Raw genomic sequence first — 16,064 nt, forward strand, 5'->3', positions numbered from 1 at the left:
TCAGGCTAAGCCTCACTGAGAAGGTGACCTTGAGCAAAGGCCTGACAGAGCTGAGGGAGGGAACCGTGCAGGTACCTAGGAAAGGGGCTTTCAGGGGGCAGAGCGCTATCACAGAACCACCCTGGTATGCTGCAGCTCAGCAAGGAGGCCAGTGGGGCAGGAGCAGAGATGGGAGTGGGGGTCGTTGGGTAAGAGCAGATGAGGTTCTTGAGGTAACTGAGGACCAGGTCATGTAGGCGTTAAAGGCTGCCAAAGGCTAAGTGGAAGTAGTCAGGGAGAGGGTCCCACAGGGTGTGAGTCCATCTGGTTTTGTTTTTGTTTGTTTTTTTGTTTTAGTATTACTATGGCTGCTATGATGAAAGTAGACGACTGGGGTCTGGGAAGAGGGTGGAAACAGGAGACCAGTTAGGAGATGGCACTAATTCTAGATTAGAAATTGCATTCTATCTGTGTGCTTAGTTGCTCAGTCATGTCTGACTCTTTGCGACCCCTTAGACTGCAGCCCGCCAGTCTCCTCTGTCCATGGGAATACTCCAGGCAAAAATACTGGAGTGGGTTGCCATGCCCTCCTCCAGGGGATATTCCGAACCTAGGGATCAAACCCAGGCAGGTTGCAGGCAGATTCTTTACTGTGTGAGCCATCAGGGAAGCCCGAGCATACTGGAGGGGGTAGCCTATCCCTTCTCCAGAGGAACTTCCCGACCCAGGAATTGAACCAGGGTCTCCTGCATTGCAAGCAGATTCTTCACCAGCTGAGCTACCAGGGAAGCCCCAGAAATTGCTTTACCCATTACAAATAAATCAATCTTACAGTAAAGAATTAATGCAGTTTTCAAACTGCATTATTCTCTTTGCAGCATCATTCTCTTTCAGATGAAATCTATTGTGGAGTTAGTGAACACAACAAGCCATAGCAAGTCACTCAGGTTGAAGCGGTACCTGGTCTGAAGTCCTCCCCACTTGTCTTTCCCCCTAACCCCACTCCAAGCATACATACCATAATCTAGCTTCAGGAACAAGGAGGCTGCTTCTCGGCCTTTCAGATTTACTAGGAAATAAATTTTATATCCCAGTTGCTTTGGGCCAATGCTTGCTGTTAGCCCAGGGTGTTGAGGAATGCAGCTCGGCCCTGGCCATTGTATGCTGCGCAGCTAGATACGGTTAGAACTGGTTCAGCATCATCCAAGGTGGACTGCACGAGTCAGAGGTCTCCCTCTCCTCAACCTTGTTTCTTGAGAACTTGGGGGTGGGTTGGAGCATTCTAGAATCATTTGACCTCTTTAAAATTAGAAATCTTCCTCCAGCTCTTTGCACGATTCTATAACCAGGAAAAAGAAACCAGATACTTGGTTTGGGTAATTTTAACTGCAAATCCAGGTCAGAGGGAGTAGAGCATACATTGTACAAGCCTGACTTGCTGGTTGGTTTTTCTGTAAATTGGCCAGGCCATCACAGAGCTCAGCCTTAGGTGTGCCAGTGGCCACGCCGGCTGCCTGTCTCTCCTTGCGCATGACATGTGAGGGCTGCCTGATGGGCATTTCCTTCCAGGGTGCCTGGGTCCTATTGCTGCAGATACTGAGCACACAGAGCTAAGGAGAAGGTCAAATGGGCGCCAAATGGGGTGTAAGCCATTAACTCTTTAGCAAGTTTGCTGCCATGAACCTGTAGACCTATAACTAATCCAAAATAACGTAATGGTAAAATTATTATAGATGGAGGGACTCTTGGGGAAACAGTTTAATAAGCCAGCTCTCTTTCTGCACCTCTTTAAAATACATCACAGATAATTGAACTAGAGTCACTATAGGGAGTAAGTAGTGCTGTCATTAGGGTTCCTTCTAAAACATTACTGAGATGGTTTGAGAAATAATTACCTTTATTATAATTTAGATGGTGCTGGCTTATTCTGAAAAGGCACCCTGCCAGCATTTTTTAATTGAGCCAATTGATCTTCCCTCTGAATTCCTTTGGAGCCACTTCCCCTAGCAGAGGCCTTATCAATTTGAGGGAGTTGGCTCCATTACCCTGACTCACAAGGGGCTATAATTGAGCCATCTACACAAATGCCTTGGGGTTGGGAAGTAGGACTAGCACCAGAAGCTTCTCTGTGGCCTAAACCATGTGGCTAATGGAAGATCCCTGCCCAGGAAAAAGGAAGCAAAATTTCAAGGCTGTATCCTGCCTTTTATCCAGCTGAAGGGCTTGGAACAGTTGCTTTTCTGATAAGAACTCATATGTGAAATCTAGCAGTTCTAGATCTAGGTCTATGTTGTACAGTATGGTAGTCAGTAGCCACATGTGGCTGGTGGATGCCAAAGGAAAGCACAGATACAGAACATTTCCATCATTGTGTGAAATTCTTTCAGACAGCATTAATCTGGACCATTGTACCAGTCTTCCAGAACATATAGAAAGAGGGTGATCTGTGGCTCTTTCTGAGGATCTGTCTCCATTTCCTGGCAACTCTACTATTTACTATCCTTTATCCAGTTATGGCATTCCATGTACAGACATGGACATTCTGACTACTTGATTAGAGGTGAGGCTGCCTACCCTGCTGTGTGTTCTGAAGTTCTGCGAGTTGGATGGGTTGGATTCCATGTGCAGGACTGCTATGTTGAGAGTGTTCCACTTTCTGTCCCACAGAAAAGGGCAGCATGACATGGTAGGGAGGTGGTTGCTTTGGATTCAGCCCTGGCTCCATCATATTCTTCTGACATGACCATGGGCAAGTTACATCTCCTCTCTGAATTTCTGTGCCCTTGTCTATTAACAATAGCTTGCAGAATTTTGGAATTAGTTAATGTAGAGCATTAGCATGTGGTTAGATAAGCAAACTAGAGATATTGTTATACAATATTTAGACCTAAGTTTATTTCTAGGAAGAGTAAACACCATCTTCTCGGCCATACTATCTTTTTTGATGGTATCCAAAAGGAGATCATTTCTCCTCTGCAGCATACCACCCTGTTGAACACTTTTGGAAAGTCAGAAATGCAGTGTCAAATTTTTCAGTGGCCCTGGAGGCAGAGCTGCAACTCAAGAAGGAGATCAGAAGGGAGCCTAGGAAGTGGTTCCAGGGAGAGTGCAGTGAGAAAGATGTGAAGGCTTCACATAAGCACCAGGAGGGCAGGGATTTTAGGGCTGTGTCTCTGGTGTTTAGAATAGAAATGTATAACAGGCACTTGGTTAATGTTTGTTGAACAAAAGAGTGACTAACTTGCTGCTTTTTTTGGACAGCATCTAAGGGAGATCAGCCCTCCATGTGTGGTTTTCATACAAGATTTATTGTTTCAGCATCCTTAGGGCCAGCCCAGTCCTCCCCACTGCACATCTAACAGGACTGACTCTGCTGGGAGATGGATCCCTCTGTCTGGTTGCTCTTTGTCTTACTCATCCCTCAAGACCATCTCTAGGGAATCCTCCCCAACTTTTCAGAGTTTTTTCTTCCCACTGGACAACCCACAACCTAATAATTGCAGCAGTACCATTATTTGATCATAAGCTTATGATTTACTTGTATTTGTATCCATCACCTCCCCCTCACTCTGAAGTGCTGGTCCTTGAAAATGTTTGCTGAAAATGCTTGCTTTTTGTAAATGAAAGGCTTCCTTATCATGTAATATAGCCAAGCGTAAGTCATTTTTGCTCCATTGCCAATTTGCATGACCCTTTTTGCTGCATCCCTGCACTTGGTGGTGGTATAATGGGATGAGCTGTAAATTGGAATAATGGAAGCTAGGCTCCAGCATCAGCTGTGACTGATTCTAGCTGGGTAGCTTAGTAAAAGATTTGCTTCTTACTCTGAACTTGACCCTTGGGCTCATTGAGAAGCTCTTGGAAGGTCTAGCCCAGCATCATCCAGGAGAAAGGTGCAGTAGTGGAAATGTTCTGTACTTGCACTATCCCCGGAGGGACCGACCCCCCAGCCGCTTATTCCCACTGAACACTTGAAATGTAGCTAGTACAACTGAGTCCGGTTTTACATTTCATTTCAATTATTTAAATAGCCATTTCCTATTCATTGTAATTCCCACATAAAGCATTGTGGACACTATTCCATTTCTGGAAGCTCTTTTATTCAGTTTATGTCCTCAGGATGTTCTCTTGGGAGAGGCAGCACAGAGTAGAGACCAATAGTGCAGGATTCTTGAGCCCAGTGCCAGCTCTGTCTCTTGCTACCTGAGTGACAGTGAACTAGATGGATGCTTCTAGAAGGCAGAGGTCAAACTTAACCAATAAAGTTGGGTCCACATGGGAAATGCTGTGTGTGATGCTGCAGAAGTCCAATGTTGGGAGAATCGAGCCTTGGAATGAAAGAAGGCTTTGCAGAGGAGGTAGCTTTAGGGTAGTATCGGTACTTTGATATGTGTCTGAGAACTGGCCAGGAGGGGGATGAGCACCAGAAGACTTAGGCAGGGACCTGATCTCCTAAATCATGATGTTAAAGAGGTTACTCCGTTACAGTGGAGAGGACAGGTAGGCAGAAGAAAGGCCAGAGGAAGCAAGTTCAGGTGGGAGGCTATCAAATAACCTAATGCTTGCCAGGTGTTGTTCAGACTATTTTACATGGAGCTTATAAATCCTCAAAGCAGAAGCACACTGTTCATTGTCACGGAGATGAGGATCCTGCCACCCAGAGAGGCTAATGCCCATCATATGGTTAGAGACGGAGCAGAGATAGGAGTCAGGCCTCTCAGCTCTAGAATCCTGCACACGGTGGTCTCTAGGCTGTGCCACCTCTCATGATTAATATGCCAGGAGGAGAAGTTCCAGAACTGTTTTGTCTGATCTGCCAGAACCCAGAAGAAAAGCAGGGGCCAAGTGTACTTTTCGCATTTTGGATTTGAGACACTACCAGATCATCCTGGCTGGTGGCTGTAGGCATTAAGAAACCCAAGACCACAGCTCAGGAGTGAGTGCAGACTGAGGTGACATTGCCCAGGGCTCAGAGACCCATAGGTCAAGCCCTGGGGTCCCCATAGTCAAATGAAGCAGAGGAGTCAGCTTCCAGCAGGAACCAGATGGGACGGGAACAAGGAAAGTGGTGAGACTCTTTTTACCCTGGATGTGTTTTTAGTAGTTATGTATTGATGTCAATCCTCATTGTAAAGTTAGACCCTCTTAACTAAAAGTTTTAAGAGTAACCTACATTTTGTCTGTGGGTTTTGGTCACATTGGCCTGCTGGGACCTGAGTGTGCTCTTGGAGGACCTCAAGGTTAATGCCTGTCTCTGCCCTCTGTGTGTCCTGCAGGTTGGCAGTCGTCGCGTGATACAGTACGGCGCAGCCCTCATGCTCGCATTGGGGATGATCGGAAAGTTCAGTGCGCTCTTCGCCTCCCTTCCAGATCCTGTGCTTGGTGCCCTCTTCTGTACTCTCTTTGGTAAAATTCCATTTCTTTGATAGTTGGCTTTCTTCTCAAGCTCCTTTTCTTTCTTCACATTGCTAAGGAATTCCTTCAGTGAGACTGCAGATAATGATAAATTTCTATTTTAAAATACAAAAGGATATACCTTATAAACATATAAATGCATATCACTTTCTGAGTTGAATTGATATTAAAGGTAGAATAACTGAGCTAGGAAAAATCAGATTAAATTTTAGTCTCTAGTTGCCATTTTTTTTAAGGTTCTTATCATGCTTTATTGAAACCATGCTGCCTTGAATATCCTCTGCAGATATCTTTGGATATCACATTTTTTTAATGTGGTATAGAAGCTGTTTCTTTTCTTGTATCTGAATTATTCCATTACAGATTTAGTTGCAGATAAGACCTTCAGGAGCAACGTTCTTTTCTTTTCTCTTTCATTTGCCCATACTGTACAGCATGTGGGATCTCCCATGCAAGTATTAACTAGGCCCAATCCTGCTTGGTTTCTGAGATCAGATGAAATGGGGCATGTTCAGGATGGTATGGCCATAGACAAGTGTGTGGGATCTTAGTTCCCAGTTCTCTGACCAGGAATCGAACCCACACCCCCTGCATTGTAAGCACAGTCTTAACTACTGGACCACCAAGGAGGTCCCTAGTTGCCATTTCTAATTGATTTAAGCTCAGATATCGTCTCCCTGTAGGCCATTTAAAACTGTCAGTTTTTACAGAAGGGAGTCAATTTGATCTCTGTGCCATTCACGTTAGTAATCAGGGACCTGATATTCAGGCCCATATCCTGATGTAATTGAAATGTTTGAATTGAGTTTTTAAGGGGAACCATTGTCTTTAGTTTTCTGCCTGGTCTAAAGAAAGTGTAATGTTTATGCCCCTGAATAAACCCAGATAGTGCCTGAGTCAGGTGGTCACTTTCTGGTTTCATCCTGACACTATACAGGTCTCCCAACTTGTTTCTGATGGGACAGAGAAAGGCCATTGTAGGGAGTCTGCCCTGGACAAAATACTTGTCATCCATGCCATAGGTGAGATAATGGAACTTGTGGTCTGATGTTTTCTCTCTAGGAATGATCACAGCTGTTGGACTCTCTAACTTGCAGTTCATTGATTTAAATTCTTCCCGGAACCTCTTTGTGCTTGGATTTTCAATCTTCTTTGGGCTTGTCCTTCCAAGTTACCTCAGACAGAACCCTCTCGTCACAGGTAGGAGAAACAGGCCTTGAATCTTGTGGCAAAATTGGAACCACAAACACCAGTTCATGGAACTTCAGGAATCATTTCAATGAATGTTCCTCTGTGTATTTCATTGCAGCCCCGCTTGGCCGAAGTTTAACTTGAATTCCTTTGCAACACTCCGCACTTGAGTTGGCACATGCATGTAACTGATGTGCATGGCACAGTCTCCTTTTTTCCTTCTTCCTCTCCCTGCTTCCATCTGTTCATTTTTTGAAAAAAAAAAGCCAAACAAATCAGGACCCTACCCTTTGGGAAAATGCCTGTGTAAAACCTTTTGATTGTTCAGACTAAGGCTATATTAAAATTTAGAATTTCTTAAAACTCAACTTCATATACATGTTTTTCTGTTGGGATTACAAGTATTTTGAGTTCAAGATCAACCTTCTTAAAAAAATTTTTATTAGAATATAGTTGCTTTACAATATTGCATACATTTCTATTGTACAGCAAAGTGAATCATTATATAAATATACATACCCCCCTCTTTTATGGATTTCCTTCCCATTTAGGTCACCACAGAGCACTGAGTAGAATTCTCTGTGCTATACAGTAGGCGCTCATTAGTTACCTGTTTTATATATAGTAGTGTGTGTATGTTTAATTCCTTTTATAAAAAGTTCTTTGTGATGTGGCCTATTTTTAAAGTCTTTATTGAACTTGGTGACAACATTACTTCTGTTTTATGTTTTGACTTTTTGGCCACAAAGCATATCGGATCTTAGCTCCTTGACCAGGGTTCAAACCTGCAACCCCTGCATTGGAGGACAAAGTCTTAACCACTGGACCACCAGGGAAGTCCCTAATTCCTTTTTATGTTAATACCCAAATATCATAAAGAATGAACAAAGGAAGAACATCTTAAGAAACAACTTTTGCTGCTGACATTTTATGCAGAATTGGGGATCATTTTATATATGTTTTTTTTTTTTAGCTGATGTTCACATAATATAAAATTAATCATGTTAAAGTGAGCAGTTCAGTGGTATTTTAGTACATTTACAATGTTGTATAATCACCACCTCTCTCTGGTTTCCAAAACATTCTCATCAGCCCAAAATAAAATTTCATACCCATTAAATAGTTAACCCCCATCATTTCCCTTCCTCTCAGCTCCTGGCAACCACCAGTCTGCTTTCTATTTCTATGAATTCACCTATTCTGGATGTTTCATAGATGGAATCCTACATTATGTGACTTTTTATGTCTGGCTTTCACTTGTCAGAATGTTTTCAAGATCTATCTATATATAAGTATTTCATTTCTTTTTATGGCTAGATAATATTCCATTCTGTGGCTAGATAATATGGTATGTGTATACCATAATCTGTTTATCCATTTTTCCACTGATGCACATTTGAGTTGTTTCTACTTTTAGACTAGTGTAAAAAGGACTGTTATGGACATTGATGTGCAAGTACAGGCAGTTCTCACTCATGGTAGTTATGTTCTATAAAATCCCCATGAATATAGACCTAGCAAATCCTGAACCATAGCTCTTGGGAGAACATAGTCAATAGCACTAGATCTCATGCCTGAATGACATTCATCTCACATATTTTCTCCATTAGGCACATCATGGCCATCTTGCAATGGGGCTGTTTTAAATAGCAAGATCACCAATGAAGAAGCACAAAAATGCAAAAAAAAAAAAAATGTGTTATTATACAGACTGCTTAAAGAATATTGTTTACAGTCTGAGAGCTGAAACCAGAAGGCAGAGCATTACCTTGTTTAACCTTAGCTGGGAACATGTGTGTTGGGTGACTCAAAATTTTCACTGCTTTGTACATGTCTGTGAATGACTAAAAGCACCACAAGTATTCGTTTTGGGTTTACAAATAAATTTTAGTGTGTAGGCAATTCACAAACAGCAGAATCTGCCTGGTAATGAGGACTATTTGAGTACCTCTTTTTAATTCTTTTGGGTATATGGCTAGGAATAGAATGGTTGGGCCGTTCTGTTTACCTGTTTGAGGAATACCTGTTTCCCACAGCAGGTGAGCTATGGGACATTGCTCACAGCATTCCCATCAGGTGTGTTGAACACAGTGATTTCTCTTTCTCCACATTCTCACCAAACATGTTATTTTTCTGTTGGAGATCATTATATTTTTAAATATAAAAAGTGTGTGAATTTCTATTTTAATGCATCTCATTCATATTATGACATCTTTAGAAATAAATTTGCTCTAAATTAAAAGCAGCTAAGCACTAATTAGTAACCCAGAATTCTGAAGCCCTTCATTTGATTGCTGATCTCACAAATATTTTTGTCATCTTGTTATATTCACTTTGTAAATTTTTCAACCTTACAGTAGCCATCTTTTATATTGTTTTTTTTTTTTTTTAATCTGCAAGCAGCACTCCCCCACACCCCTGAAGGCTTCATAGTTTATTATAGAGTGAACTTCACTCTATTAGATTTGGGGTGGGGACTGTGCTGGGTCTTAGTTGTGGTATACAGGATCTTTCATTGAGCAGAGTGCAGGTTCTCTAGTTGTGGTACACAGGCTTAGTTGCTCTGAGGCATGTGGGGTCTTAGTTCCCTAACTAGGGACTGAACCCTCGTCCCCTGCATTGGAATTCTTAACCACTGGACCACTGAGGAAGTCCCCTCTGTTAGATTCACTTTCTGTGAATCATTGTTAGAAATTTTCCTTATGGAGAAAACTTGATTATTGTTGAAAGTAGTTTAAATAATTTATTTACTATTATTGTCATAGTAGTTTAAGGCATTACTGGCAAAAATTTATACATGCACAATAGAAATTTACACTTTCATGCACTGCATTGACTGGCAATTAGGGTCCACCCCAGTGTTCCTTTCTAAGTCAAGGACAAGTCTATTCTGTCTGTGACCTGTTGCTATGTTGTTTTTAGGGATAACAGGAATCGATCAAGTGTTGAATGTTCTTCTCACAACTGCTATGTTTGTAGGAGGATGTGTGGCTTTTATTTTGGATAACACCATCCCAGGTATGTGGCATATATCAAACATGCTTATTATATATGTGACTTACCTTTTTGCCTAATAAATATGGGAAGCAGGAAGCACGAATCAGTTCAAAGCCATCACTGATTAAACTTTTCTAAAGTGGTTAAGATGATACCTTGAGCCACCTTTCATGAATCACTTTTTTGCTAGTAAACTTCATTTTTTTCCTTCATGCTGAGTTATTTCTAAGAGAAAACAGGTGAATTCTTTGTATATGGTGATATAGCAGCAGGATGCCTTAAGCATGCTCCAGCTACCTGCCCTCCTGCTCAGCCTTGCCTGGAGCCCTGCAATTTGGCTTTCCTTGACTTGTTCACATACTTCTGAGCCAGCTGCTACCAGCGGACAGCACTCCTTCTCCTTCTATGCCAAGTGCTGGGTGACAGACTTAAGGTGGGATGTGGGGCCTGCCTTGTGGCTTCCTAGAGAAGGCTACTTTATATTGTTGTGAAATGCCACCATGGACACATTGGTAGATTCATCCTGTCAAGGAAGGGTGATGTTTATTTTTGAGCTTAAAGGTTCTGTTGAGATTTTGCCCTTAATCTACCTCCAAAAGCCTCAATCAAGAAGAGGTCACTGGGGAAATGAGAGATGAACACATCGGGCAGAAGGAATTACACACATGAGTAGGTGGAAGGTGTTAGATTTGTGGGAGGTCAGTAATATCCTCTTTCTTTCCTAAGTCAGCACTTAATAGAGAGAGAGACGAAGGAGTCAGGCAGATGGAAATGGTCAGTTTCATTACTGAAATGCCCATGGGAGGGTATAGCTTATATGTGTGAAAATAATGAGAAGTTCTTAAGCCCTGCACCATAGGATAGACCTCATCACCCAGGCTCAGGCAGAGAACTATATTGTTAGGGCTCCCATGGAGCTAAAAGCAGGTACCAGTGCTATCTGTAGTGTAAAGACTTTTGAAAAGGAGTCCAGGAGTGCTGAACCATGAAGATCCAGATCTTTCTTGTTGACTCAGCTGTCAGGGTGCAGAATTGCCAAGAGTGTTATACCAGTGGAAGTTCATCCTCATAGGACCACAAGTGGGGAATTTGTGACAAATGCACCCCACCCCCCAGTAAAATGGAGCAAAGCAATATAAAAAGTGGTATGTCTACATAAAGAAAGCTGAGTGCCGAAGAATTGATGCTTTTGAACTGTGGTGTTGGAGAAGACTCTTGAGAGTCCCTTGGACATCAAGGAGATCCAACCAGTCCATCCTAAAGGAAATCAGTCCTGAATGTTCATTGGATGGACTGAAGCCGAAACTCCAATACTTTGGCTACCTGATGTGAAGAACTGACTCATTTGTAAAGACCCTGATGCTGGGAAAGATTGGAGGCGGGAGAAGTGGATGACAGAGGATGAGATGGTTGGATGGCATCACCAACTCAATAGACATGAGTTTGAGTCATCTCCAGGAGTTGGTGATGGACAGGGAGGCCTGGCATGCTGCAGTCCATGGGGTTTCAAAGAGTTGGACATGACAGAGTGACTGAACGGAACTGAACTGAACTGATGTCTAGATGAGGGGGGTGGTGGGTGTGCAGTGACCGAGTAGTGACGTCATTGTGAGATGTAATAAGGATTCTGATCCTATTTTTCAAGATCAAATCTGTGTTTTAGAAATATTTGTTTTGAGTGGTTAGTGATTCTTAGATTTCTGGCTTGAGCATCAACTACTTCCTCAAGTGCTCTTTTCTGTCATCCTATTCCATTCAATCTACAGGACAACAGAAGCAGAGAATCTCAATTCTTGGTAGAACTGTTTAACTAAACATTCCGTTGTTCTGTTTTTGTTTTGCTGTGTGTGTTCCACAGGTACTCCAGAGGAAAGAGGAATCAGAAAATGGAAGAAGGGCGTGGGCAAAGGGAGCAAGTCTCTCGATGGCATGGAATCCTATGATTTGCCATTTGGCATGAACATTATTAAAAAATACAGATGTTTCAGCTACTTACCGATCAGCCCAACTTTTGCAGGCTACACATGGAAAGGCCTCGGGAAAAGCACTAGTAGCCGGAGTTCAGATGAAGACTCGCAGGCCACAGTATAGCCGTAGCTCATCCTGTGGCCTGGCCACAGTGAGGCATGAACCTGTAGTTCCTTGCTGAGTAACAAGCAGTAACATATATGTTTGTAGATCTGCATTTACATTCTCCACCCCAGAGCTAAGACAGATTACAGGTAGCTTTTTCTTGTGGGTTGTGATCATGTCTAATACGATGTCTCATCTATCTTTTTATTTAAGCCCTTGAGAACATCCGTTGATGGTCATGGTCACTGAATTTGAAGTTCCTGCTCTCCTGTGGGAGTGGATGCTTGAAGTCTACAGTGACTCCTTGTTTGCAGTCCCCTTCTAACACCCTGTGCTAGCTTACTTACAGGGCACCTCCAGGGCTTTCTGTCCTTGAAAGCACCAGGACCTGCACCTATAGAGACCTCCTCTGGTCAGGAGGTACCAATATCCTTGCATTGTCACAACTGACTGGTCAAGTGTGATTTTATGATGCCTGATACTGTGTGTAGGTGGCTGCTGGCCAGTTGAAAACAGTGAGATGCTTTACACTGTGCCCAAATCTGTGCATGGGTAAAGTCTGTACAGATAGAATGGAAATTGGGGGATTGGACAGGAAGGAAAAGTACCTTGAAATCAGTATCTGATTCTCAATTACACTTTCTTGGTGCCACCCTGGCCCAGGCTAGGCCAACCCATCTCTTATTGGTCTCCTTTTTACTAGTAGCTGAGACACTCTATTTGGTATTCATCACTCCTGGCTGGTGTGACGGGTATAGAGTGCCACACAAAGGCACCAAGCAGATGTTTATGAGGATCTTGGCTCTGCTGACATGTGGATGTCAGTTATTGTTGTGTGTATTTGTAATTACAAGATTTTATTCCTATTTAATGTTACTGATTATGGATTTTTTAAATCAGTGTTTTTCCATGTGACCCTCTTACCTTACATCCCTATTACTTGTCCCTTATCTCCTATCCCCCATTAAGAAAGGAACCAGCATTTGTTAAAGCTATGGACACCAACAGGGAAGTTTGTTGTCATGGCTCTAGAAGGCCAGTAACCATTTTTGTGGTTGTGTTTTGTATTGCTTGATACCATGAAAGTGTAAATACATAATGCTTAATCTGTTTATCAAACTGACTGCTGGACCAGAGCTCAGAAACCATGAGTTAAATTATACGTTGATTTGTTTTCTGAAGAAGGGAAGCCAGGGCAGGTGACAAAACAGCTGCCGTATTGAATGGTTCCACATCCTGGTAAGTTAATCACTGCAGTTAAGTTGCCATTCACATCTGGCAGTTAAGGCTTAAGGAGACTTTCTGTGGGTTGTCATGTTGAATGTCCACTGGATTTTTATTTTCCAGAGGGGAAGACTAGATCCCCTGACCAAATGCTTCCTTTCTTGGGGGGTAAGAAAAGCAGCTAGCAGTCCCCCTCTCTTAAATTCTTATTAATAACATTATTTCTGACAAAAATGACTTACTGAATTTGGTTTGAAATTTTCAGTCAAAAGAAAAGCCTGAGTGACCTTGTTTCATGAGATAGTACTTCTTAAGTGTTTATTTACCTGATTGTTTACAGGCAGTGGGCACATGGCTCTTGGCAGCCTTGAATCCACATGGTGAATTTCTGGCCCCCACAACTGGCCTTGACTCCTATAAAGTTTGGGGCTTTAAGGCCTATTCTGGCAAGAACACTCCAGAGCTACTGCATTGTTTTGCCAAAACCTTATTGCAAATTAAGTAAAGAAAGACTCTAAATTTAAATTTGTATGGGTTTTTTTTTTGGGGGGGGGAGCATATTTAGAAACACACTGGTTAATGATTTTCATCCTGTTGACTTGGTGAGCCCTGAAGACTGACAGCCCTAGTTGTCACCTTAATTGCCTAGTTTATTCTGTTTGTATTTTGCTTAGCATCTCCAATTTCTCTCCTCTGAACAGTGGGGAAAACTGTTAAACATCCCAGAGATTTGCAGTATTCTTGCTCTCTAGATGAGCAGAATGACCAAATACCCAAATGAAAGCCTCTGAACCATTGGTAATTCAGGAACAAGTTCCCTTCAGCTTAACTTGACCGAGGCATCCTCTCTCCCAATGGGTAACACTCAGGACGTGTGCAAGTCTTCAAAATGTGCAGAGAAGCCCTGTGCCCACACCTCCTATTGGAAAAAGAAGGTTTTCCCCTTCTCGTTCCATTGGGGCCAACTTAGTGTCCATGGTGGGGGCGGTGCGGGGGGAAGGCACAGGAGGTTAGGAAGTGTCCTCTTGCTTGCAGATACACTGCAGAATGAGTCTGTAGTTGAAAATAAACTATATTCATCTGCTTCTTGGTTTGAGCACATACCTGAAAAGGAGGTTTTGGGGGATACTGTGCCTGTGCACCTGCCATGTGCATTATTGGGGCCACATACACCCCATGCTTTGGCCAGTTGAACGTTGTAGGATGTTTTGAATGTGAATGTCCTTGGACAGAGCATTCATTCTCCAATTCCCACTTGAACACCTACCCCCCCCCCCCCATTTTCACATTTATATTGGTGATCATGATGTGAAAAGTAGAAACTTACAAATAGGACAAAAGATGCTGCAGTATCACTGGTTGGGGAGCAAGGGAGAAGCCACACTGATTTTGATAAAATATCTAACATGGATCATAGAAAAATGGGAAATGGCTCCAGTCTTTGTAGGCAATTTTCATTCTTATTCTCGCAAATTTCACATAGATTTACTGATACAGAATATTTCTTAAGAGGGCTTCAGTGTTAGATTGTAGTAAGTTTCTTGTGATTGATCAAGGCAAGGGTCCTGATGGTTTCTCGTTTTCATGGTAACAAATTCATACACAGAATTTGCTTCATACTGTAGAATACTGACTTTCATGATGATAACCTGGTTTATGCATGAATATTGCAGTATTTCCATATAGTAAAATAATATTTCTACCCAGGATAATAGTCACAGTTTTCCAGGGAGGGAATGTAATTTTCATGACAATGTCATGTGATGATAGAATTTCTCCATTGATGAATCTCTAGTATGTGTTTATACTTTATTTACCCACGCATATATTTTATGACCATGAGCTAAGTTGTTATTTCTTTAATTCATGTCCCTGCTGAAATATTAGTACTAGCAACTTAGACTTGAAGTTGACAACTATAATCTTCCATAAAAATCAATGCCACAAGAGTGGTCAGGTCAGATAGGAGATGAATAAGGAACTGTGGCAGAAGCCTCATCCCAGAACCTGTCTGGTGCACAGAAAGGCAGCATCCTGCATACTCACCCCCACAGCTTGGGGTGGACACACAGCTGCGGGCAGCATGCCTGGCATGGCTGTTGCTGCCTACTGGTTTGCTCACCCGCTGTGCCCCCTGAATGCCCTGGCAGCCTGAGCTCTCACAGGGCCCACTTCTCCAGGGAGCTACCCCTTGGTCTTAGGAAAACACTTGGGGCTTCACATATTACTTGTATTGTGCTCTGTCCCCTTACGATTTTGACACAGAGAATAGGACCTCCTCTACCCTCCATTCCTCCTGCAGTCACAAGTGGGGTAGTGCAAGACAGTTGCCCATTTTTTGCCAGTACTCAGCTTCTGCCCTTGGACCCTTGAAGCATGTTAACACTGAAGATCCCTTTGCAGCTGCCTCTCACACATTCCTGTCCTTTTAGGCGATTCTTGACCTCCTTGCCCTCACCCTACACTGGTGACATCCAGCCTCCTTAGGATTGCTCTGTGTGTTTCCTGGCACTCAGGACACCCTCCCCAGTGGTGCCATCTTACTGACAGTCAAGTTAAAACACTTTTTGTTCATTCATAGCAACCTTTGTCATGTTAGTCAATTTCTGACTGTTCTTAAAACAGTAGGGATGCCTATATTTTCCTTAAGTTTTTGTGACTGACTTTGGCTATATACCTTTCTGGGATTTTGTTTGGTTTTTATTTTTATTTTGCATACTGAGGGTATTTGGGGTGGGGTTGTTTTTATGTCTAATTCTTTTATGGCGTTTTTAAAAAGAATTTTCATATTGTTTTTCTAACATACCTTCATTAAACGTTTAAGTATTTTAATATGTAATATTTGGACCAGATGTTGTGAATAATAGTAGAGATAAAGCTATTTTATTCTGTATTTTTAAAACTGTTCCGTACAAATAAAAGCTCTCCTGGACGCAATTCTACTGTTCATGTACTTTGGCTGGTCTTTAAGAAACTTGTCATTAATTAAAAGTCATCACCTAGGAGAGGGAAATCAACTAATAAAAATTTCAGTTCAACAGGTTCTAATACATTAAAACTCAAAGGAGGATAGCAGTTGCTGAAGTATCATTGGCCCCCATGGCTAGAGAACATTTGTCTCCTTGGGAGAATGCCTAACAGGGAAAGGAGACCTTGGTTGGAGGATGCACTCATGCTGGGCTTTG

At 42.4% G+C, this 16,064-nt stretch overlaps 1 protein-coding gene across 7 annotated transcripts in view; it reads left to right on the top strand.

The window, feature by feature from the left end:
• The window catches only part of SLC23A2 (solute carrier family 23 member 2), a 142,270-nt gene extending 126,454 nt beyond the window's left edge, over positions 1-15,816 (top strand). For 5 of the 7 annotated variants that reach the window (XM_006047752.3, XM_025264049.2, XM_025264050.2 and 2 more), the window contains 4 exons: positions 5,256-5,385; positions 6,457-6,594; positions 9,508-9,603; positions 11,441-15,816. In XM_006047752.3, coding sequence (XP_006047814.1) covers positions 5,256-5,385; positions 6,457-6,594; positions 9,508-9,603; positions 11,441-11,673 — 597 coding nt within the window. In that variant the 3' untranslated portion in view covers positions 11,674-15,816. The remainder of the gene's footprint in view (positions 1-5,255; positions 5,386-6,456; positions 6,595-9,507; positions 9,604-11,440) is intronic. The other 2 variants (XM_044927923.1, XM_044927921.1) reach the window with 2 other exon arrangements.
• The last annotated feature ends 248 nt before the right edge of the window (positions 15,817-16,064 follow it).

Source organism: Bubalus bubalis, chromosome 14 (genome assembly GCF_019923935.1).
Source record: "Bubalus bubalis isolate 160015118507 breed Murrah chromosome 14, NDDB_SH_1, whole genome shotgun sequence".
NCBI classification, from domain to species: domain Eukaryota; kingdom Metazoa; phylum Chordata; class Mammalia; order Artiodactyla; family Bovidae; genus Bubalus; species Bubalus bubalis.